The sequence below is a fragment of the Pristiophorus japonicus genome, chromosome 15, assembly GCF_044704955.1.
Source record: "Pristiophorus japonicus isolate sPriJap1 chromosome 15, sPriJap1.hap1, whole genome shotgun sequence".
NCBI classification, from domain to species: Eukaryota; Metazoa; Chordata; class Chondrichthyes; family Pristiophoridae; genus Pristiophorus; species Pristiophorus japonicus.
This window is the reverse complement of record NC_091991.1, coordinates 11,698,261-11,723,740: the sequence shown is the minus strand read 5'-3', so window position 1 is coordinate 11,723,740 and position 25,480 is coordinate 11,698,261. Positions and strand designations below refer to the sequence as shown.

The 25,480-nt window shown below is 46.8% G+C and overlaps 1 protein-coding gene across 1 annotated transcript in view; it reads right to left on the bottom strand.

The window, feature by feature from the left end:
- LOC139281351 (anoctamin-4-like) overlaps positions 1 to 25,480 on the bottom strand; it is a 297,350-nt gene that overhangs the window by 49,403 nt on the left and 222,467 nt on the right. The window contains exons 11-13 of the mRNA XM_070901506.1: positions 12,893 to 12,999; positions 4,676 to 4,731; positions 3,320 to 3,441 (exon numbers count right to left, since the gene is read on the bottom strand). Coding sequence (XP_070757607.1) covers positions 3,320 to 3,441; positions 4,676 to 4,731; positions 12,893 to 12,999 — 285 coding nt within the window. The remainder of the gene's footprint in view (positions 1 to 3,319; positions 3,442 to 4,675; positions 4,732 to 12,892; positions 13,000 to 25,480) is intronic.

Here is a 25,480-nt window from a genome sequence, read left to right as displayed (position 1 = left end):
ACACGAGCAAAACTAAAATGGAACTGGTGAAAATGAAATAAACCTGTAAAGTTTGCTGGATGTGGGAACACGAGTATTTCAAACAATAGGTTTCCGGTCTCACGGTCCTGGGTCTGATGGACTGAACATAACATAAGTATTAGGAGCAGGAGTTGGCCATTCGGCCCTTCGAACCTGCTCCGCCATTCAATATCACGGCTGATCTTGGGCCTCAAATCCACTTTCCCGCCCAATCCCCATATCCCTCGATTCCCCTAAATTCCAAAAATCTATCGATCTCAGCCTTGAATATACTCAACGACTGAGTCTCCACAGCCCTCTGGGGCAGAAAATTCCAAAGATTCACAACCATCTCAGTGAAGAAATTCCTCCTCATCTCAGTCCTAAATGGCTGACCCTTTATCCCGAGACTGTGCCCCCTGGTTCTAGCCACTTCAGCCAGGGGAAAACAACCTCTCAGCATCTACCCTGTTAAGCCTGCTTAGAATTTTATATGCTTCAATGAGACCATTTCTTTGTTCTCATTTTAAATAGTTATATTCCCTTTCGCTGTTATCACTGGATTTCCACATCCCACAAAACCTCATCACCGCCAATCTTATTGAATGGCGGAGCAGGCTCGAGGGGCCAAATGGCCTACTCCTATTTCTTATGTTCTTATGCTAAATTTCAGTTGCATCCTTCAATAAAAATCTGACCTATTAATTCCTCTGTGAACCATCTCTGAGCTAGCAGTGTTCAGAGGCGGGAGGGAGGGAGCGAGAAAGGGAAACGCGGCAGCCAATTTGTGCACAGCAAGCTCCCACACACAGCAATGTGATAATGATCAGGTCGATGTTGATCGACAGATAAATATTGGCTCGGACACCGGGGTGAACTCCCCTGCCCTTCTTCGAAATAGTGCCATGGGGACTTTTACATGGACCGGGGCTAAAAGGGTTAAATTCTGAGGGCAGGTTGCACAGACTGGCCTTGTATTCCCTCGAGTTTAGGAGATTTAGGGGTGATCTAATTGATGTGTTTAAGATGATGATTAAAGTTGTTGATAGGGTAGAGAGAGAAAAACTATTTTCCTCTGGTGGGGGGAGTCCAGAACAAGGGGGCAGAACCTTAAAATTAGAGCCTGGCCGTTCAGGGGTGATGTCAGGAAGCACTTCTTCACACAAAGTGTGGTGGGAATCTGAAACTCTCTCACCCAAAAAGCAATTGAGGCCGGGGGTAAATTGAAAATTTCAAAATTGAGAGAGAGAGAGAGAGAGAATTTTTGTTGGGCAAGGGTATTAAAGGTTATGGAACCAAAGCGGGTAACTGGAGTTATGATACAGATGAGCCATGATTTAATTAAATGGCAGAAGAGGCTTAGGGGGTTGAATGGCCTCCTCCTGTTCCTAAATGTTCTAAAGCAGATTAAAGAATCAACATATTGTATTTATATAGCGCCTTTAATGTAGTAAAATGTCCCAAAGTGCTTCACAGCTGCGTTATCATACAAAATTTTACACTGAGCCACACAAGAAGAAATTAGAGGAGATGGGTCCAAGAGGCAGGTTGTTAGGCGCGTCTTAAAGGTTGAGAGGCGGAGTGCTTTAGGGAGGGAATTCCAGAGCTTAGGGCCTCGTCAGCTGAAGGCTCGGCCGCCAACAGTGGAGCGATTAAAATCGGAGATGTCAAGACGCCAGAAACCTGCACGGCAGTAACGAATCTCCATTTACAAATAAAACTCCCTGCAGGAGCAAGAATGGATCCAATGATAATAGGTCACTGTGATTAGTGAATTTGCCTGTATGTGGTTCCCGATTGATGCAATGGGCTGGTTATATTGCTGGTGCTATAGGCTGTGCCTGATGCCTGTAGATGGCGATGCACAGCCAATGGAGTCAAGTTATACCGTCACCGTCCACGTTCCTCTCTGCTCAGCGATAAGAGGTTTCACACTTGGAACCCAAGCGACGGTCGACGTCGTCACGGGAGCTGGCCTTGTGTGTCTTGCTGCAACACAGGCTTTAGTCAGATCAAGGATCTCATTTTTTCCGTATATACTAGCTGTTTCTCAAGACTAACCTGTCCCATAGCATGGTCACTAAAAGGAGTGCTTTTCTACCAACGCCTTGATTTCAAAATTTTCATTTTTGTTTACCAATCCTTCCATGGCCTCGTCTCTCCCTATCTCTAATCGCCTCCAGCCCTACAACCCCCTCCAAGATCTCTGCGCTCCTCCAATTCTGTCCTCTTGAGCATGCCCGATTTTCTTTGTTCCACCATTGGCGGCCGTGCCTTCAGCTGTCTGGGCCCTAAATTTTCGAATTCCCTCCCTAAACCTCTCTCTCCTCCTTTAAGACGCTCCTTAAACCTACCTCATTGACCAAGCGTTGACTAATCTGCCATAATTTCCTCTTGCATGGCTCGGTGTCAAAACGGTGTCTTTTTTCAGATCAGCCGCGATCTTATTGAATGGCGGAGCAGACTCGAAGGGCCAAATGGCCTACTCCTGCTCCTATTTCTTATGTTCTTATAACACTCCTGCGGAGCGCCTTGGGTCATTTTATTACTTTAAAAAAGGTGCTATAAAAATACAAATTGTTGTTGTTAGAAATTATTGTCCACCAAACAAAACCTTTTGGAAAGTGAAAAGAAATTCAAAAAAAAAGAGAGCAAAAGCAAGGATGTTACGCTAAGCCTTTATAAATAGAGCTTGGGCCTCAGCTGGAGTATTGTATCCAATTCTGGGCACCGCACTTTGAGGAGGATGTGAAGGCCTTGGAGAGGGGGCAGAGGAGATTTACCAGAATGGTTCCAGGGATGAGGGACTTGTTACGCAGAGAGACTGGAAAAGCTGGAATTAACAGATGTTCAAAGTCATGAGGGTTTGGTTAAAGCAAGTGGGGAGATACGGTTTCCCGTGGCAGGTGGGCCGGTAACCAAAGGACACAAATTTAAGGAAATTGGCAAAAGAATCAAAAGGGAGAGATGAGCAGAATTTTTTTTTTTTTTAACGCAGCAAGTTGTGATCTGGAACGCGCTGCCTGAAAGGGCGGTGGGAGCAGATTCAATAGTAACTTTCAAACGGGATTTGGATAAATACTTGCAGGGGCAAACATTGCAAGGCTGTGGGGAAAGAGCTGGGGGGGGGAGTGGGACTAATTGGATCGCTCTTTCACAGAGCCGGCACAGGCACGATGGGCCGAATGGCCTCCTCTTGTGCTATATCAATCTGTGATTCTAAGTTCAGGATGAGACCAAAAAAAAAAAAAATCACATTATTCTCGCGGAAGCAACAATTGTTGGACCCAACATTGCAAGAGCTCATGGGGAAGGTTACCTGACCAGGTCGAGTGGCTGATATTTGTACCACACTCCCCACCAAGCCCAGCATTCGAAGAGTAGATGCCGATGGTTTACTGCTCCGTGAGTCCGTATGGAATTTTTGCTTCTGTGACTTCCCTGAAAAGTGCATAATAAAAATATGGAAACTTTTTGTTAGATCACTTTTTAAAAAGAAAAATCGTACAGACATTTCGGGGGAGTAGGGGGGTAGGGGGCTGGAGGAGATTACAGAGATAGGAGGGGCGAGGGACATGGAGGGATTTGAAAATAAAGATGAGAATTTTAAATCCTGGGCTTTAAATTAAATGTTAGGAGATCGCTGTCGGGTTCAGCAATTAACAGGCTATTCCAGACTCATATGGCAGCATTTTGTTTCACACAAAACACTGCACAGGAAGAGAGTGTAACATTACAATTAAAACGTAAACTTTTAAGAACATAATAATAGGAGCAGGAGTAGACCATTTGGCCCCTCGAGCCTGCTCCGCCATTCAATAAGATCATGGCTGATCTGATCATGGGCTCAGCTCCACTTCCCTGCCCGCTCCCCATAACCCTTCACTCCCTTATTGTTCAAAACTCTGTCTATCTCCACCTTAAATATATTCAATGACCCAGCCTCCACAGCTCTCTGGGGCAGAAAATTCCACAGATTTACAACCCTCAGATGAATTGTCCCAGATTTTTTCTCCCTAATTTGGCCTGGGTTTTTAAATCTGGTTTTTGCCTCTCCCAGGAGATCACATGGCTCCGGTTGGGGTGGAGTGTAGAATGTTTCAGTATAAGGGGTGTCGCAGTTGTGTGAGGCGGATTGGTTGGAGCTGGGTGCTCTTTGCCTTTCCATCATTGTTCAAAGATTTATATGCAACATTTAGGGCTGCTGACCGAGGGCCTTGCGGCTTTTTGTCGGCCGGCGTGGACACGATGGGCCAGAATGGCCTCTTTCTGTGCTGTAACTTTCTATGTTTCTACGAGAAATTCCTCCTCATCTCAGTTCTAAATGGGCAGCCCCCAAGTTCTAAATTCCCCCATGAGGGGAAACATCCTCTCTGCATCTACCTTGTCGAGCCCCCTCATTATCTTATATGCTTCAGTAAGATCACCTCTCATTCTTCTGAACTCCAATGTGTATAGGCCCAACCTATCCTCATAAGTCAACCCCCTCATCTCCGGAATCAACCTAGTGAACTGCCTCCAATGCAAGTATATCCCTCCTTAAATAAGGAGACCAAAACTGTACGCATTTTTATTCGAAACTTCAGATGAACTTGGCATTTGAGAAGCGCACAATGAATACGGATAAGCAGTGAGTTACCATCAGTTTACAGTGCCGCCAAATCTCCACATTTACCTCATGAAGTGGGAACGCTGCCTCATACGTGTTGTTGCCGAGCAATCGATTGAGTCCTAAGAAAATGAATATTAAGTACTGCTGAAGATTTGACAGGTAGAGGAATATAAACCATTTACAACATGACTTGTGTCAAACTTTCTCGCAGTTGTACTACTTAATGAAAGTCGGCGTTCCCTCACCTCCATTTTCGTCCTTTTGTCAACTGCCGGTCACCAAGGCACCGTCGGCAAGTCAGGCGAGCTAAAGATTTGGGACGGCTAAGGTTGGTCAGCACAAGACACAATTTAAGCTGGGAGAGGGGCAGGGCGGTCTGGCTGGTTTTCCTCTGTCCAATATGGGCTCGGTGTTTTGATGGACACTCCCACTCGGTGACTCAGTTGGGACCTGGCGAAGCTCACTCAAAAGTAAAACCAGCAAGAGCACTGGGGAATCCCAGGAGTTCAACTCCTTCCCTCCCCTTCCAATCAGGAATGACGTGTTTGACTAATTGAGCCAACATCCAACCAACTTCCCCCACACTCCCGATGTATCTCCCTTCACTAGCCACACAGATTTGCAGAAGTGACAATTAATGAAATGCTGCATTTGGGCCGTCACATCATGTTGGGGGGGGGGGGGGGGGGGAGGGGGTGGCAGGAATCGAACTTAAGGGGTTAGACTTTCCACTTGGTGGCTAAGGCCCCAAAAAATGGGCCTTATTCCAGCGATGTGTAATGTAATGCCCATGCTGATCACCAGTACAAGGCCCATTATATTTTTTTGCGATTTTCCACTCGGCCTTACCACAGTGATGTCAAATGGGTGATCCGATTTCTCTGCGATCTCACGATCGCCTAAAGAGGAAGTGAAACGGAAGTCCCAAAAAAAAAGCTTCCCTAGCAACGATATTAAGCGCATGTGTGGGATGTTTTTTTGGGGGTCGATTTTTTTTTGCCGCGTTTGGAGAGTTCATGGGTCATTGCACATGCTCAGAAGGAATGGGAGGGTTGGAGAGAGCGGGAGAGAGAGGAGGAGAGAGGACTTGGTCGGTTGATTATTATCTGGTATCCTAAAAGACGTTTCAGCAATGACAATGCACATTCAAAATCGAAATGAAAGTGAAATGGAAAGGAGAAGGGCCAAAGCCTTCAGTGAAGAGGCCAACGAGGCACTTGTAAATGTAGTGTCAACAAGGTGGGAGGACTTGACATGGGGTGGCCTTGGGAAATCTCCACCCCGTGCTTACAGATGGATCTGGCAGGAGATTGCCGATGTTGTCACATCGGCATCCCATGAGGTGCAGACGGCTGACCAGTGCCGCAAGAGATGGAACAGCCTGCTGGCAACTGCCAGAGTAAGTTTGATATGTCTTTAAAACATATTTAAAAGTCATATTTGAAGGCACACATGTATTATTTACTTGATGTTTATAAATTGCAAACAAATTCCTCAATGTTATTTATAATGTGAAGTTTAAAAACTACATTAAATGAAAAAAATTACATTACCAATTACATTTATTCACCCGAATATGAAGTTGCATGTTATAGTATTAAAAATTATTCATATGCAGCCACCAGATTAAGTTGCATTTTAATATTTAAAAGATATTTAAGTCATTTAAAATCATATGTATTATATACTTAGTGTATAATTAGAATATTAAAAATTATTCATATGCACTACGATGTTATGTAATAATTGAACATTTAAATCAGTCTTCAATGTTTATTGTCAAGTAAGGTAGCTTATGCCATGCAATGTTAAATTATCATTTACAGAAAAAGATCAGTTTAAACCGCGCAGAGCAAAGGAGGACGGGTGGCAGCCCCGCTCAAGTGCACGTTGTGAATCCATATGAGGAGCTTGCGGTGGCCGTGGTGGGTCCTGAAAGCCGTGCGGTCACGACTCGTGGCGTGGCCAAGCCCACACTTGAGCCTGGTGAAATGGGCAAAGTATCAAACATTACTAATAACATACGAGAAATAGCGTAGTTACGCATTTGTTGTGCAATCATAATTCATTAACTTAGACGTAGTCTGATCTACGAATGAGGCCCGGTTAACGCTGATGAAACTCTTGTGCATGTGTGGTTTTGCAAAGTATTGCAATGTTTTGCATTATATTGAAATTATTGATATTGAAATATATTGATATGTATTGTTATGAGTTGTTTAGAAATTTCATTCATCTTTCTAAGGTGAAGTGTCCGTTGAGCACTGCTCGGTGCCACTCACATACCCCTCTTCTAACAGCTCACAGGAGAGTGGAACGGCGGAGGACGAGCACGAGCAGGAGGAGGAGGACCGGGGGGGGGGGGGGGGGTTGGAACAACCTGCGGCCATCTCGGTTGAGATGGAAGAAGCACCGGGACCAAGCGGTGTGCAGGTGGCGACGCCAAGGCGCGTCATATTGCAAACGCTGACCCCACGGAGGTCCGTCAGCGTGGCGAGCAATTGCCTACCATGGAGGGCCAGACAGACGGAGAGCTCGATTTCCCTGTGCAAGGAGACGGTCACGATTGGTCGCGACCTTATCCAGGGATTCGCGGGATTCTCTGCGAACTGGAGCCAGTTTCCAGCATCCTGGAGCGAGTTCTGCACGAGCTTCTCGAACTGGTCTTCTGAGCAGTCACAGACCGCAAGGGAGATCTTGGAGGCTATTCGGTAGCAGACAGCCGCAACCAATGCCCTAATGGCATGCATTGCTGGCTGGACACGGCATTGCACCCCAAGGTGTCGTGTCTGCTCGGTGAGACCCCGAACACGCAAGCGAGTACAGAGGACACAGTTCCTCCAGACTCGGAAGTGGAGCTTCAGGCTTCCACTTCGAAACCTCCACCACGGCAGGAAGTCTTGCCGTCCCACTCTGCACGACATCTTGGTGTCGGTCTGCGTAGACCAAAACAGATGGGTGGGGTACAAACATTGGGTAGGGCTGGATCTGAAGGGAGCCGTGGCCGCAGGTAGGGAGGGGGACGTTTTTTTCCACAGTTTGTTCACTTGTTCAATTGTTCTTGCTCCTGTTTTGTTAGTTTTGGTTAATTGTTGTTAATATTTTGTATTTGAGAGAAGGGTGGGTTGGTGCGGGGGGGTTGGAGGGATAGTTTTTCAATTTTTATTTGCGTTTTTGTTAATAAATTTTTTTTTCTTTAACTCAATAAATTGTGTGTCTCTTCTCTCAGTTGTCAATTATACAGATGTTATTCCATACCTGAGCATTCTAATATACAAGTACTTTAGTAAAACCTTCTAATAAATTCTATTATATAAAACCTGTTCACTAAAAACCTATATAAAAGCTATTCACTAAAAACATAATAATACCTATATGAAAAATTACAGCTCTCACCCGCATTAAATTCTATTATATAAAACCTAATTATATAAAACCAAACGTAATGATAACTATATGAAAACTTACAGCTCTCAGTAAATTATACTATATAAAACCTAATTAAAATAACGCAATACGTATTTATGTCCCGTCTCAATATTCTGAGTACAACTAGCTCTCTAATTAAAATCACAACTAATCCTCTACTCTTCCATTGAAGTCAAAATGGCGTCCGTGGTGCCCATTTTCATTCTCTTAGGCCCAGAAAAAGCAACTATTTCTCAACACTGTTTTGGGTCTTACATCGACCCAGCGAAGTGCATGCTAGGTGCTGAAACTTGGGATGGGCCTTGTGTGGGCTATAATTTCGGCGATCTTCTTCGCGATCAAAGTGGAAACTTAGGCACCTGTTTTTCGGGCATGTTTTGGGCCTAGTTTCCACTTTTTGCTCAAAATGGGCAATAGAGGTCCATTTTGGGCCATAACTGGGCCATAACTGGGCGATGTGAAGTGGAAAATCTAGCCCAAGGACTCAGTAACAGAGAAAAACATATATATTCAACACCCTGCTGCAGTTGGAGGATTTAATGTTGCACCCGTAGGTGGATTGACAGCATGTCCACCCAACAGGATTCAAACATCCCAAGATTGCTCCCCTGCTATTTGTAAAGCTCATGCTGTTGGTAGATAAGAATTGTCAGTGTCTTTTCTTGACTAGCCCTTAAGTCGATCGTCCACGCAGTGTGGGTGAAACATCACAAGGACAGGCCATCGACCACCAATGGGCAGGTAGGACTTCATAGTCGAACTCAATGCCTTGTTTAATGTTCAACATCACTTCTAAATAATGTGACAAAGATCTAATGTGTTGGGATGGATATTGTTAGACATCTTTATACTGCACAGCAAGGGAGCATCACTGGTCGAGAGCACTGGTTATTTCAGAGATGGGCCAATGACCTCTCCTGCTCCATGTTACATTTATAAATAACGAATTGAAAAATAAAAAAGGGGCGATCACACTGCTGGGCATGTATTATAGACCCCCAAACAGTGGGAGGGAGATAGAGGAGCAAATATTTAGGCAAATTGCTGTGAAGTCCAAAAACCATAGGGTAGTAATAGTCGGGGATTTTAACTATCCAAATAATGATTGGGACAAATAAAGTGTGAAGGGTATAGAGGGTGCTGAATTCTTGAAATGCATGCAAGAGAACTTTTTTAGTCAGTATGTAGCAAGCCCAACATGAGTGGGGAGCAGTCTTGGATTTAGTTTTGTGGAATGAAGCTGGGCAGGTTGAAGGGGTATTAGAGAGAGCACACTTGGGTGCCAGTGACCATAATTCAGTCAGATTCAAGGTGGTTATGGATAAGGACAAGGATAGGCCTGGAATAAAAGTCCTAAATTGGGGAAAAGCTAATTTTGCTAAGTTAAGGATTTGACCACAGTGGACTGGAAACAGCTACTTGTGGGTAAATCAGTGTCGGAACAGTGGGAGGCATTCAAGGAGATCCGGAAGGCTCAGGCCAAACACGTGCCCGTAAAGAAAAAGGTTGGGAATAATAATTCTATTATTCTGGAGGTCTAGGGAATTACAGGGGAGGATAAAGAAAAAAAAAAGGGACGCTTATGTCATATATCAATGGCTAAATACTGTAGAATCTTAAGGAATATAGAAAATTAAGAGGCAAAATTAAAAAAGGATATTAGGAATGCTAAGAGAGAGCACGAGAAATTCTTCGCTAGTAAAATTAAGGAAAACCCCAAAGATATTCTATAAATATATTAAGAGTAAGAGGGTAACTAAAGAAAGGGTAGGACCTATAAGAGACCATGAGGGTAATCTTTGTGTGGAGGTGGAAGATGTTGGGAGGGTTCTTAACGAATACTTTACATCTGTTTTCACAAAGGTAAGGGGTATTGCAGATACTGCTATCGAGGAGGAGTGTGATATTCTGGATGAAATAAATATATAGTGAGAGAGGAAGTATTAAGGGGTTTAACAGCTTTGAAAGTAGATAAGTCCCCAGGCCCAGATGAAATACATCCCAGGCTGTTGAGCGAAGTAAAAGAGGAAATAGCAGAGGCCTTGACCATCATTTTCCAGTCCTCTTTGGATTTGGGCATGGTGCCAGAGGATTGGAGGACTGCTAATGTAGTGCCCTTGTTTAAGAAAGGAGAAAGGGATAGGCCGAGTAATTACAGGCCTGTCAGCTTAACCTCTGGGGGGGAAAATTATTCGAAAAAATCCTGAGAGACAGGATAAATCTACAGATGGAAAGGCAAGGATTAATTAGGGACAGTCAGTACGGATTTGTTAAGGGAAGATCGTGTTTGCCTAACCTAATTGAATTTTTTGAGGAGGTAACCAAGAGGGTCGATGAGGGTAGTGCGTACAATGTCGTATATATGGATTTTAGCAAAGTTTTTGACAAGATCCCACATGGCAGACTGGTCATGAAGGTTAAAGCCCATGGGATCCAGGACAAAGTGGCAAGATGGATCCAAAATTGGCTTGGAGGTAGGAAGCAACGAGTAATAGTTGTTACTGGGTCCCTTGCTTTTTGTGGTATATATCAACGATTTAGATTTGAATTTAGGGAATATGGTTAAGAAGTTTGCAGATGACACTAAAATTGGCTGTGTGGTTGATAATAAAGAGGAAAGTCATGGGCTGCAGGAGGATATCAATCTATTTGTCAGGTGGGCAAGTGGCAAATGGAATTTAATTTAGAGAAGTGTGAGGTGATGCACTTTGGGAGGACTAATAAGGAAAGGGTATACACATTAAGCAGTAGACCACTTAATAGTGTAGATGAACAAAGGGACCTTGGAGTGCTTGTCCACAGAAAGTAGGAGGCCAGGTGGATAGGGTGGTTAAAAAGGCATGTGGAATGCTTGCCTTTATTGGCTGAGGCATAGAATATAAGAGCAGGGAGGTTATGCTTAAATTGTATAATACTTTGGTTAGGCCACAGCTGGAGTACTGCGTGCAGTTCTGGTCACCGTATTATAGGAAGGATGTGATTGCACTAGAGAGGGTGCAGAGAAGATTTACTAGGATGCTGCCTAGAATGGAGAATCTTAGTTATGAGGACAGATTGGATAGGCTGGGTTTGTTCTCATTGGAACAGAGGAGGTCGAGAGGAGACCTCATTGAGGTGTACAACATATTGAGGGGCCTGGATATAGTGGATAGCAGGGGCCTATTTCCATTGGTGAAGGAGTCTATTACGAGGGGGCATAGTTTTAAAGATGGTTGATGGAAGGTTGGGGGAGGGGAGGGGGGGAGCTTCTTTACACAGAGGGTTGTGGAGATCTGGAACTTGCTGCCTGGAGGAGTGGTGGATACAGAAATCCTCACCACTTTTAAGAGATGGGCACTTAAAGTGCAATAACCTGCAGGGTTACGGACCTAGAGCTGGCAATTGGGATTAGACTGGATGACCTTTTGTTGGATGGTGCAGATATAAATGGTAAGTACTGCAGGAAAGAGAATGCGACCAGGGTGATCTCCTGGACTAGTTGCGATTGCCTGAATGGGTCGGAGAGGAATTTTTCCAGATTTTATTTCTCCCTAAATTGGCCTGGGTTTTTTAAATCTGGTTTTTGCCTCTCCCAGGAGATCACATGGCTCCAGTTGGGGTGGAGTGTAGAATGTTTCAGTATAAGGGATGTCGCAGTTGTGTGGGGCGGACTGGTTGGGTTGGGTGCTCTTTGTCTTTCCGTCATTGTTCATAGGTTTACATGTAACCTTTCGGGCTGCTGACCGAGGGCCGTGCGGCTCTTTGTCGGCCGACGCAGACACGATGGGCCGGTTTTTATATCTACATTTCTTTATCAGAAGTTTAAGCAATGATTACTGAGCCGCTCACTAGCAGCTTTCTGTACTGCTAATGGAAAGGTGACTTCACAGCACTCCATTCATGGTCTCAACTTATGCTTCATGTTACTCAGTCTCTGATGGGTTCTCCTTTCTATTTTTGCTACATAAAGTTATTCAGCTGAATTGCCAAGGCTGTGATTATAATACATCAATGGGCATAAAGCGCACCGAGAGCAACTGCGGTTTTATAACAAGCTACTGTGAAATACTAACAAAGGCTGTTATTTCTTCATTCAACTTGTTTGAACCAAAGAATTGAGTTATTGAGAAGTCACACCATGTTAGCACCTGAAGAAATCCAGGCTGATAGATGGGAACTGGTGACTGTAAAGTCCCAACACATTGCCCACGTCACTCGCAGTGAGTATAACATCACGACTGTATTTATTGAATAAGTCACCTGTTTCAATTAATCTCATTACAAGAAGTGGCAATTTATGTACGTGTATATGTGTCAGCGTGCATCGACTAACGAACATTAGAATAATCACCAACTGGTCCAACCAGACTTTTCACTTGGGGAGTCAGGAACCAGCGTGATGCGGGGGCGGGACGAGAAGGCGAGGGGGTGTTAGATGGCGGGTGTTGGAGAGACCAGGGCAGAGAGACAGCATTCAATCCCAGTCTTGAAATCAAACATGGTCTTCATTTTTATATTTCTATCACAAACACTTGCGTCCCTGTTTAGAACGGAAATGGCCATATGTAAACGTGTCACACTGTAATTACATGCCCCCACCCCTCCGACAGCGGGGGTGCTGGAGCAGACGCAGGAAGTGTCCATTATCAATGGGGACTCAGGAATTTTATGAATGAAAAGTTTGACGGGAAGGAATTGCAGATGTCGAATTTTTCAATTCATTGCATATTGAACGAGAGCAATACTGCCCATGCTACATTCGATGTTTCAGTGAACGCAATTGCTCCTTACAAACATGCTGTAGCTTCACAACATTGTACTATTGACCACAGGCAGCCCCTCATTGGATCAGAATAAGGTAACAAGACTTACCAATTTTGTTCTTTCCCTCCTCATATTTAACCCGCTGTAAAATATGGTGCAGAATTCTACTCCTGGTTGCGTTGTTGAAGAAGGTATCTTTGTTGTGTATAATGAAGCTGCAATGAGAGGGGACAGGGTTTGATCTCTCACCATTAACAATGCACGCACATGCAGGCGATCAGCCAAAATCGTTTTTGGGAGGTTGATTTTTAAAACATTCGAAATTTAAGAAAGAAATCCCAGAAGTGACACATCACAATGCAGCCAAGACCAAAGGTTCCCAACTTCTTTACAACAGGTAAATATACAATAAGTGCAACAGTTTAGGTGAAACTTCGTAACCACAACCAAGTTGGGGAAGTTCCTTGACTGTGCGCTCCAACCTGGGAGTACTTACACGATTCGACAGGTGCGCATTTTTTTAAATGCCGGATCATGGGGAACGGGCGGGGAAGTGGAGTTGAGGCCAAGATCCGATCAGCCATGATCTTATTGAATGGCTGGGCAGGCTCGAGGGGCCAAATGGCCAACCCCTGCTCCTATTTCTTATGTTCTTATGAAATAACATAGCCCTGAAAGTCTACGGGGCAGTAGATCTCACCGCAGGTGCCAAAGCTGCCCCTGCACCACCGCTGACCCTGTCAAAGTTCACAGGGTCACGGGACATCCCGAAAACTTGCGCCTTTGGCAGAGCAAGGGGCACATCTGGGACGCGCTCCCTTCCTTGCCAAACATGCCGGAGATTCCAGTCAATGAGTCCCAGGCTCAACCAGCGGCGAGGGCTCTGGTCTCCCCACCCAAAGAAAAATTACTTGACCTTGTTAATGAGGAGGACTAGGCCAGTGCCGAGGTCGATGCCGGTTTGTTCGTCCGCTTTTATTCTTATAGTTTCTTGTAGTGGTTTGTTACAACTGAGTGTCTCGCTGGGCCATTTCAGAGGGCAGTTAAGAGTCAACCACATTGCTGTGGGTCTGGAGTCACATGTAGGCCCAGACCAGGCAAGGACAGCAGATTTCCTTCCCTAAAGGGCATGAGTGAACCAGATGGGTTTTTACGGTAGTTCCATGGTCACCATCAGTAATATTGGCTTTTTTATTCCAGATGTGTTTAATTAATTGAATTTAAATTCCCCAGCTGCCGTGGTGGGATTTGAACTCTCATCCCTGGTACTAAATATATTCAAAAGGGAGTTAGATGAAGTCCTTACTACTAGGGGGATCAAGGGGTATGGCGAGAAAGCAGGAATGGGGTACTGAAGTTGCATGTTCAGCCATGAACTCATTGAATGGCGGTGCAGGCTAGAAGGGCCGAATGGCCTACTCCTGCACCTATTTTCTATGTTTCTATGGCCCCAAGTTTCCACATGATTTGCTCCTGATTTTTAGGAGCAACTGGTGGAGAACGGAGTATCTTAGAAATCGCAATTCTCCACATTTAAGTTTTCTGCAGTTCGAGTCAGGTAGAACAGTTTCACTTTTGAACAGAATTTTTTTTTCAAAAGGGGGCGTGTCCGGCCACTGACGCCTGATTTGAAAGTTTTCACAGTGAAAACGTATTCCAACCTAACTTAGAATGGAGCAAGTGAAGATTTTTGTAGGCCTGAAAAAACCTTGTCTACACATTAAAAAATCAGGCGCAGGTTACAAATTAGGCGTAGGGAACGAGGTGGAGGGGGAGGGGGGGGGAAGGGAAGTCATTAAATTCTACAATCAATCCTTAGTTATACTTATACAAATATTATACAAATAATTCCAACCTGAATAAAAATTTATAAGCAAAGAAAAGATTAAATAAACCATGTTCCTACCTGTGTGAAAGTGCTTCAGGCAGGCCTTTCAGGGAGGGAGAAGGCTGCAGGAAGCCTCACAAGTTGAGGCAGCCGTTCCCGACGGCGGGGGGGGGGGGAGGCAGTAAGGGCCCGACCTACGACAGCGAGGGGGAGGCAGTGAGAAGGCTGCAGGAAGCCTCAGAAGTTGAGGCAGCCATTCCCGAGGCCCCCCTGCCATCGGTCGGGCCCGTCGGGAAACGGTTGCCTCAACTTCTGAGGCTTCCTGCAGCCTTCTCACTGCTGCAAGAAGCCTCAGCGCTGATCATGGAAGGGCAATGTGGTTGTATTAAAAAATGTTAAAAAATTAAACAGCTACAAAGAACTACAAAAATGGCCGAGTGCCAATGTTTCCTTCACACTGCGCGTGCGCGAACGCTCCAACGCGCATGCGCAGGGTTGCCAGCACGAAAAAAACTCATTTAAATGGTACCCGCCCCCTCCTACTTACAAAATCGGAGTGAGTGGTAGGCTCCGCCCTCTGGGCGCCGCGCCAAGCTGACGTCGAGCTGCAAAGCGCTCGAGAATAGCGTGTTTTTTTTTCAGGCGCCGTTTTCGGCGCAAAAAACGGGCACCCAGCTCGGAGGGGCGCCTGTTTTGCTGCGTGTGGAAACTTGGGGCCTACGTTTCTATTAGTCCCATAACTTAACCATTGAATTACCATTCCCATAAGGGAGGCAAAAACTCTGCAATCATTCAAGAGACAGGTACATACTGTGATGGGAGGTATATACATCTCTGCAGAAAGATGAACTAGATGGGCCAAATGACCTCACTTATCCTTCTGACCTTTGTTGCAGTGACTACACTTCAAAAGTACTTCATTGGCTGCAAAGTGCTGTGAAACATCCGGTGGTCGTGAAAGGCACTACAGAAATACAAGTCTGTCTTCTTTTTGTGATACTGTCCTATTTTCAAATCTCACAAATCTATTTTTTGAAAAATAAATTGAACACAGGTTTTCAAATTTGTTTCTGTGCCCAATAGTCAAAACTTCGGAACAAAACTGTGTTGAAGGAACATTAGTTGATCACGGAGGCCAGATATTTTACAAAGCGATAGCTGACATATAGTTACAGGACACTGCCGTGTAGAAACAAAAAAAAGAGAAACATAGGAAACGCGGCAGTCAATTTGCGCACAGCAAGCTCCCACAAACAGCCATCATCATAGGCAGTCCCTCGAAATCGAGGAAGACTTGCTTCCACTCCAAAAATTAGTTCTTAGGTGACTGAACAGCCCAATACGGGAATTAGTCTCCGTCAAAGGTGGGACAGACAGTCGTTGAAGGAAAGGGTGGTTCGGACTAGTTTGCTGCATGCTCCTTCCACTTGGCTTCGGCACGCTCTCGGCAATGAGACTCGAGGTGCTCAGCGCCCTCCCGGATGCACTTCCTCCACCCAGGGTGGTCTTTGGCCAGGGACTCCCAGGTGTCGGTGAGGATGTTGCACTTTATCAAGGAGGCTTTAAGGGTGTCCTTGAAATGTTTCCTCTGCCCACCTTGGGCCTGCCTGCCATGTAGGAGTTCCAAGTCATCATCATAGGCAGTCCCTCGGAATCGAGGAAGACTTGCTTCCACTGCTGAAGTGAGTTCTTTGGTGGCTGAACAGTCCAATACGAGAGCCACAGACTTTGTCACAGGTGGGACAGAGAGTCGTTGAGGGAAAGGGTGGGTGGGACTGGTTTGCCGCACGTTCTTTCCGCTGCCTGCGCTTGATTTCTGCATGCTCTCGGCGACGAGACTCGAGGTGCTCAGCGCCCTCCCGGATGCACTTCCTCCACTTAGGGTGGTCTTGAGCCAGGGAATCCTAGGTGTCAGTGGGGATGTTGCACTTTATCAGGAAGGCTTTGAGGGTGTCCTTGTAGCGTTTCCGCTGCCCACCTTTGGCTCGTTTGCCTTGAAGGAGCTCCGAGTAGAGCGCTTGCTTTGGGAGTCTCGTGTCTGGCATGCGAACTATGTGACCTGTCCAGCGAAGCTGATCGAGTGTGGTCAGTGCTTCAATGCTGGGGATGTTGGCCTGAATGAGGACGCTGATGTTGGTGCACCTGTCCCCCCAGGGGATTTGTCGGATCTTGCGGAGACATCGCTGGTACTATGTGGCCTGCCCAGTGGAGCTGGTCGAGTGTGGTCAGTCTCTCGATGCTGGGCCACAAACAGCAATAAGATAATGAACAGAGAATCTGTTTTAGTGATGTTGGTTGAGGGATAACTATAGGCCAGAACCTCAGACTGTGCAGCTCTCCCTCAGTACTCCAATGTTATACAATGCGGGAGTTCAGAGCGGGCAGTCTTGCCCGTCATGTATTCAACCAGCATTGTAACCCATGTATAATCTGACCTAAGTTGTACACCGTGAGAACAATGACCACTAGGTGGGAGACACTCCTAACCTGGACCTTCAGGTATAAAAGGGGAAGCTCCACCCACCTTCATCACTTAAGTGCGAAGGAATAAAGGACAGGTCACAGACTGACCTTCTCTCAAGCATGGGCCTCGTGTGCATTTATACTGTATAGTAAGGACGTGTCAATGGCGACGAGAAACTGGGATTTAAACCACGCGAGCATGACCACTAGCAGAACAGACGAGAGGTACTGTGTTAAGGAATGGTTGGGACAGAGTCAACATTGTTAAAGCAGCACACAGTTCTCCAGGCAGACAAGGGCAATCGGGCATGCCCCAACATGTAGTCGAACCCAGAGGGGGAGTTCGACAGAGACAATGGCAAGCTGAACGGCGATTCACGCCATTGCAAGGGACAATGCGGCCAGTCACAGGGGCAGTCAGGGACGATCGACTGGCAAGGGACCTTTTGTTTCACACAACAGCTCATGTTGGAGGCGTGGAGGCACACACTCAGCCCGAGTTTGCAGAGATGAGCAAAATACCTGCAGAGTGAACACTGGGGGAATCACTGGAAACTGAAGTTCAGCAAGTTTATGTGGAGCACGTATACAGTTCATACACCAGGACGCCACCGATAATGACGAAAGTGCTCCTCAATGGCATCCCAGTATCAATGGAGCTAGACACGGGGGCCAGCCAGTCCCTGATGGGTATCAAACAGTTCGAAAAGTTGTGGGCGTCCAAGGCCAGGAGGCCAAAATTATCGCCGATTGATGCACAGCTACAAACTTACACAAAGCAGATCATTCCGGTGCTAGGCAGCGCCACGGTAATCGTGACCCACAAAGATTCGGAGAACAGGTTGCCACTCTGGATTGTCCCAGGGGACGGTCCCGCACTACTGGGGAGGAGTTGGCTTGCTTTCATGAACTGGAAATGGGGCGATGTCAATGCAATTTCCTCTGTGGAGCGAGTATCATGCTCACAGATCCTGGACAAATTTGACTCATTATTTCAACCCGGCATTGGCACTTTCATGGGGGCCAAGGTAGTGATTCACAGAAACCCGGACGCCAGGCCAGTACACCACAAGGCCAGAGCGGTGCCGTATGTGATGCGGGAAAAGATAGAAGGCGAATTGGACCGCCTACTGAGGGAAGGCATCATCTCGCCAGTCGAATTCAGTGACTGGGCGAGCCCGATCGTGCCGGTGCTCAAGGCGGATGGGTCGGTCAGGATATGTGGTGATTACAAGGCCACCATCAATCGGGTGTCACTCCAAGACCAGTACCCGCTACCGAGAGCGGAGGACCTCTTTGCAACGCTATCCGGTGGCAAACTTTTTTTCAAAATTGGACCTGACCTCAGCTTACATGACCCAGGAGCTGGTGAGTGAGTCGAAGAAGCTGACCACCATCACGACACACAAGGGGTTCTTTGAGTACAACAGATGTCCGTTTGGGATTCGCTCGGCCGCCGCGATCTTCCAATGAAACATGGAAAGCCTCCTCAAATCGATTCCAGGGACGGTGGTTTTTCAGGACGACATCCTCATTACATGTTACGATACTGAAGAACACACCTCCACAACCTGGAGGAGGTGCTACGCAGACTGGACCGGGTAGGACTGCAACTGAAAAAGGCGAAGTGAGTCTTCCTAGCTCCAGAGGTAGAATTCCTGGGGATGAGGGTAGCAGCAGACGGGATCAGCCCTACTGCGTCCAAGACGGAAGCGATCCAGAGAGTACCCAGACCCCGTAACACGACGGAGCTGCGTTCGTTCCTGGAGCTCCCGAACTATTTTGGTAACTTTCTTCCCAAATTGAGCATGCTGTTAGAGCCGCTACACGTGCTCCTACGCAAAGGTCACGAATGGGTCTGGGGGGGCAGCCAGGCTTTTAATAGAGCATGCAATTTGTTATGTTCCAACAATCTGTTAACGCTATATGACCCATATAAGAAACTTGTGTTAACGTGCGATGCATCGTCCTATGGTGTCGGGTGTGTGTTGCAGCATGTCAATGCCAAGGGTCAGTTACAGCCGGTAGCTTATGCCTCCAGAAGTCTGTCCCAGGCAGAAAGGGGCTATGGGATGGTAGAACAGGAGGCGCTCGCATGTGTATATGCGGTAAAGAAAATGCACCAGTACCTGTTTGGCAGGAAATTTGAGCTGGAAACAGATCACAAACCTCTAACGTCCCTTTTGGCCGACAACACATGAACTCTCAATTCAGGCCGATTGCCTACTGTGGGGAAACCGTGTAGTCATGCCCCAGATGGGCAGAGAGGTGTTCATCAGAGAACTTCACAATGAGCACCCGGGCATTGTCACGATGAAGGCAATTGCCAGGTCACATGTTTGGTGGCCAGGGATAGACGTAGATCTGGAACTTTGTGTTCGCAGGTGCAAAACGTGTGCCCAGCTGGGCAACGCGCCCAGGGAAGCCCCTGGCCATGGCCCGCCAAGCCTTGGTCACGCATCCATGTGGACTATGCAGGTCCTTTCATGGGAAAAATGTTTTTGGTTGTAGTAGATGCCTACTCCAAATGGATAGAGTGTGACATTTTAAATTCAAGCACATCCTCTGCCATGGTAGAAAGTCTACGGGCAATATTCGCCGCCCACGGTCTACCGGACGTCTTGGTCAGCGACAATGGCACGTGCTTCACAAGTACTAAATTCCAGGACTTCATGGCAGGCAATGGAATTAACCATGTCAGAACGGCACCGTTCAAGCCGGCCTCAAACGGCCAGGCAGAACGAGCAGTGCAGATAATCAAACAGGGAATGCTCAGAATCCAAGGGGGTTCCCTACAATGCCGCTTATCACGCCTCCTGTTGGCCTATAGATCCCGACCACACTCGCTCACAGGGGTTCCACCTGCAGAGCTGCTAATGAAAAAGACGCTCAAAACCCGATTATCCCTTATACATCCCACCATGAAAGAAATTATCGAGAGCAGGCGCCAGCCACAATATGACTACCATGATAGGAATGCGAGGGCGCGATGTATTGATGTAAATTATCCTGTTTTTGTCCTCAACTACGCTGCATGGCCCAAATGGCTCACAGGCACTGTGGTTGCCAAAGAGGGAAATAGGATTCTGGTAGTTAAACTTACCAATGGACAAATCTGCCGCAAACATGTGGATCAAACAAAAAGGAGGTTCAGCAACCCCATAGAAGAAGCAGAGGAAGAACACGATGTAGAGTTCACTCCTCCACAGGTGACCGAACACCGGAACCAAGTGGAGGAGAGCCCAGTCATTGTGGGCAGTCCGGACAGGCCTGAGGCACTGCAAACAGCAGACACTCAGGCCAGCGCCCAACAACCGGAGCCCCAACTCAGGCGCTCTACAAGGGAGCGTAAATCACCAGAGAGACTTAACCTGTGATCCCAATAAGACTTTGGGGGGGGGGGGAGGTGATGTCATGTATTCAACCAGCATTGTAACCCATGTATAATCTGACCTAAGTTGTACACCGTGAGAACAATGACCACTAGGTGGGAGACACTCCTAACCTGGACCTTCAGGTATAAAAGGGGAAGCTCCACCCACCTTCATCACTTGAGTGCTAAGGAATAAAGGACAGGTCACAGACTGACCTCTCAAGCATGGGCCTCGTGTGCATTTATACTGTGTAGTAAGGACGTATCATTGCCAAAGACATAAATAAATTAAGATAACTGGAACCTTAATTAAGTTCTAATTGCTGGATGTGAGTCATCAGTTTGACACAGATGCACAGAACAAATACATAAGTCACATGAACAGGTTCCAATAATCCAGGCAACCATCAAACGCGGACTAATTAGTGCAGCAGAATCATTTGAAGAGATGTCTGCAGTGTGGGGATTAGCCTGGCTTTGCTATATTTTGTTGGAATATTAATCTTCATTAAAAAAGGTTGTTTTTGCAAATGTCACAGGCTGAGAAAATTCTCTCTCTCTCTCGAGTAAAAAAAACCCCCGGTGATCCCAGTAATGGGCAGTTCAGGATGGTGACAATGGCAGAGTAATTACATCAGATGGCAGACGGGATTTGCTGATCAGTGTTAATGGGCAGATGGTGTTAAACCCGTTACGATAAATGGGCTACTGATGGGTGAAAGTTAATCAAAGCCAAGAAATCAATTTCCTTTAAATAAATACCAAATCTGCCCATTTCTAAACATTTAAGCTGCATTTCTGCACTCGGCGTTTAGGCTTCCTAACCCACAATATCCCTATAAATAAAATAACTTGCTAGACGGCATGATCGGGAACACGCTGCATGAAAGGGCGGTGGGAGCAGATTCAATAGTAACTTTCAAAAGGAAAATTGGATAAATACTCGGTGTCAAATTTTTTTCTCTCGATACACCTGCGAAGCGCCTCGAGATGGTTCACTACATTGAACCATGTCAAGATGCTACATAATATAAGTTACTGTTGTTGTAGTTGAAAAGGAGAAATTTACAGGGCTGTGGGACTAATTGGATCACTCTTTCAAAGAGCCGGCACAGGAACGATGGGCCGAATGGCCTGGCTGTGCTGAATGATTCCATGTGTACCGGACCAGTTATTTCCAACAATCTTGCATCTGTGAACTGTGGTGATGATTTCCAAGAACTTTACTGGGAAACGCAGGATTAGTTTGCGGTTTATTTTTGAAACATCGACATATTCTGCATCACAAAAACTACCACCTTTCAAACCCAATGGAGCTAAATTAAAACTTGGCCCGCTGTCCACTGCTGCAGTGAGCTTTAGAGCTTTCTTCCACCCCCAACCCCACCATGATGGGGATCAATGTGAACGTTACGATGTCAATTAATCCCTTCACTTGGAAGTAGCATTTGCGATTTTTGCACTTTCCTCAACCAAGCAATGCCCAGAGAGAGACTAGCCACATTAATCTCGCATCGATTCACTGGAGATAAACTGCTTGGGTGTTCCATCGCACTTAACATTTGCTGGGTCAGGCAGTCTCGCTGCTGATTAAAGAGCACGGATATTGATCCAATATTGCGCAGGGCGAGCCGCACCTCACCCAGAGTGAATCGGCGAGCACAGGCATACGGACATCAAACAGCTGATGGCTGTCCGTTCAGTTACCACACTCGACCAGCTCCGCTGGGCAGGCCACATTGTTCGCATGCCCGACACGAGAATCCCAAAGCAAGCGCTCTACTCGGAACTCCTACATGACAAGCGAGCCCCCAGGTGGGCAGAGGAAAAGTTACAAGGACACCCTCAAAGCCTCCCTGATAAAGTTCAACATCCCCACTGATACCTGGGAGTCCCTGGCCAAAGACCGCCCGAAGTGGAGGAAGTGCATCCGGGAGGGTGCTGAGCACCATGAGTCTCATCGCTGAGAGCATGCAGAAAACAAGCGCAGGCAGCGGAAGGAGCGTGAGGCAAACCAGTCCCACCCACCCTTTCCCTCAACGACTATCTGTCCCACCTCTGACAGGGACTGTGGTTCTTGTATTGAACTGTTCAGCCACCTAAGGACTCACTTTTAGAGTGGAAGCAAGTCTTCCTCGATTCTGAGGGACTGCCTATGTAAACAAAGCAACAACTTGCATTTATACAATGCCTTTACCATGGTGAAACATCTCAAGCAATCAGCCCTTTCAGAATATCGTGCATACACGCTTTTTCCTTTTTAGAAAGCGGTGAGCTAGCTGCAGAGATGGAGGATTGGTCCCAAGATGCTTCACAGAGGACGATTATCAAACAAAAATTTGACACCGAGCCACATAAGGAGATTAGGACAGGTGACCAAAAGCTTGGTCAAAGAGGGAGGTTTTAAGGAGCTTCTTAAAAGGAGAGAGAGAGGGTAGAGAGAGAGAGAGAGGGTAGAGAGAGAGAGAGAGAGAGAGAGGGTAGAGAGAGAGAGAGGGTAGAGAGAGAGAGAGGGTAGAGAGAGAGAGAGGGTAGAGAGAGAGAGAGTAGAGAGAGAGGGTAGAGAGAGAGGGTAGAGAGAGAGGGTAGAGAGAGAGGGTAGAGAGAGAGAGAGAGAGAGAGAGAGAGAGAGAGGGTAGAGAGAGAGAGAGAGAGAGAGAGAGAGAGGGTAGAGAGAGGGTAGAGAGAGAGAGGGTAGAGAGAGGGTAGAGAGAGAGAGAGAGGGTAGAGAGAGAGAGAGAGAGGGTAGAGAGAGGGTAGAGAGAGAGAGAGAGAGGGTAGAGAGAGAGAGGGTAGAGAGAGAGAGAGGGTAGAGAGAGAGAGAGAGAGGGTAGAGAGAGAGAGAGGGGGTAGAGAGAGAGAGAGAGGGTAGAGAGAGAGAGAGGGTAGAGAGAGAGAGAGGGTAGAGAGAGAGAGAGGGTAGAGAGAGAGAGAGGGTAGAGAGAGAGGGTAGAGAGAGAGAGAGCGAGAGAGCGAGAGAGAGGGTAGAGAGAGAGAGAGGGAGAGAGTAGAGAGAGAGAGAGGGTAGAGAGAGAGTAGAGAGAGAGTAGAGAGAGAGTAGAGAGAGAGGGTAGAGAGAGAGTAGAGAGAGAGGGTAGAGAGAGAGAGAGAGAGAGAGAGAGAGAGAGAGAGAGAGAGAGAGAGAGAGAGAGCGGAGAGGTTTAGGCAGGGAATTCCAGAGCTTGGGGCCCCGGCAGCTGAAGGCACGGTCACCAATGGTTGAGTGATTAAAATCGGGGATGCTCAAGCGGGCAGAATTAAGAGGAGCACAGAGATCTGGGGAGGTTGTGGGGCTGGAGGAGTGTACAGAGATAGGGAGGGGCGAGGAATTTGAAAACAAGGACGGGAATTTTACAAACGTTTACTCTCAAACGTATTTCAGAGCTGCCGAGTTCCAGAATATTCTAATCTGAGCTACTGTCAACTGGGACAATCCAGCAGACCAACCTATCCGATATCAGTGTTGGGGAAACCATCCTGATGCATAAAAACAAAACTTCCATTTATATAGCGCCTTTCATGACCATCGCACGTCCCAAAGCGCTTTACAGCCAATGAAATACTTTTGGCATGTAGTCACTGTTGTAATGTGGGAAATGCAGCAGCCAATTTGCGCACAGCAAGTTCCCACAAATAACAATGTGATAATGACCAGATCATCTGTTTTTGTTATGTTGGTTGATGAATAAATATTGGCCAAGACACCAGGGATAACTCCCCTGCTCTTCTTCAAAATAGTACCATGGGATCTTTTACATCCAACTGAGAGAGCAGACGGGGTCCCGATTTAATGTCCCATCTGAAAGACGGCACCTCTGACAGAGCGGCGCTCCCTCAGTACTGCCCCTCCGACAGTGCGGCGCTCCCTCAGTACTGCCCCTCCGACAGCGCGGCGCTCCCTCAGTACTGCCCCTCCGACAGCACGGCGCTCCCTCAGTACTGCCCCTCCGACAGCGCGGCGCTCCCTCAGTACTGCCCCTCCGACAGCGCGGCGCTCCCTCAGTACTGCCCCTCCGACAGCGCGGCGCTCCCTCAGTACTGCCCCTCCGACAGCGCGGCGCTCCCTCAGTACTGCCCCTCCGACAGCACGGCGCTCCCTCAGTACTGCCCCTCCGACAGCGCGGCGCTCCCTCAGTACTGCCCCTCCGACAGAGCAGTGCTCCCTCAGCACTGCACCGGAGTGTCAGCCTGGATATGTGCGCTCGGGTCCCTGGAATGAGATTTGAACTCACATCCTTCCGACTCAGACGAGTGTGCTATTCACTGAGCCACAGCCGACACATAAAATTAACTCATTTAAAAGTTGGACAAATTGTTTAAGTTGTGAATAATTCAATTTAATGTTCTGCAACCTCGCACCGTAATTGTTTGAATGCATTATTTTCCAGTCTCTGCCTGCTCATTAATTTTGGATTAACCGTCTTATAATATGCCAACTGGATACCTGATGCTTACTGGCTAAATGAAGGTTCTATTTTTGCTGCATCACACATCTTTTATTTTAATGGGTAATTTTGCGGTTGGCAAACAGTGACTAGTGGGGTGCCACAAGGATCAGTGCTGGGGCCTCAACTATTTACAATCTATATTAATGACTTGAATGAATGGACAGTGTAACGTAGCCAAGTTTGCTGAAGATACAATGCTGGGAAAGCAAGTTGTGAGGAGGACACGAAGAGTCTGCAAAGGGATGTAGATGCATTGGAGAGGGTACAGAGGAGATTTACGAGTATGTTGTTTGGAGTGGAGAATTTTTGCAATGAGGAAAGATTGGATAGGCTGGGTTTGTTTTCCTTGGAACAGAGGAGGCTGAGGGGAGACCTCATTGAGATGTAAAAAATTGAGGGACATAGATATAGTGGATAGAAAGGACCCATTTCCCTTAGCAAAGTGGTCAACAACCAGGGGGCATAAATTTAAAGTAATTGGTAGAAGGTTTAGAGGGGATTTGAGAGGAAATATCTTCACCCAGAGGGTGGTGGGGGTCTGGAACTCTCTGCCTGAAAGGGTGGTAGAGGCAGAAACCCTCACC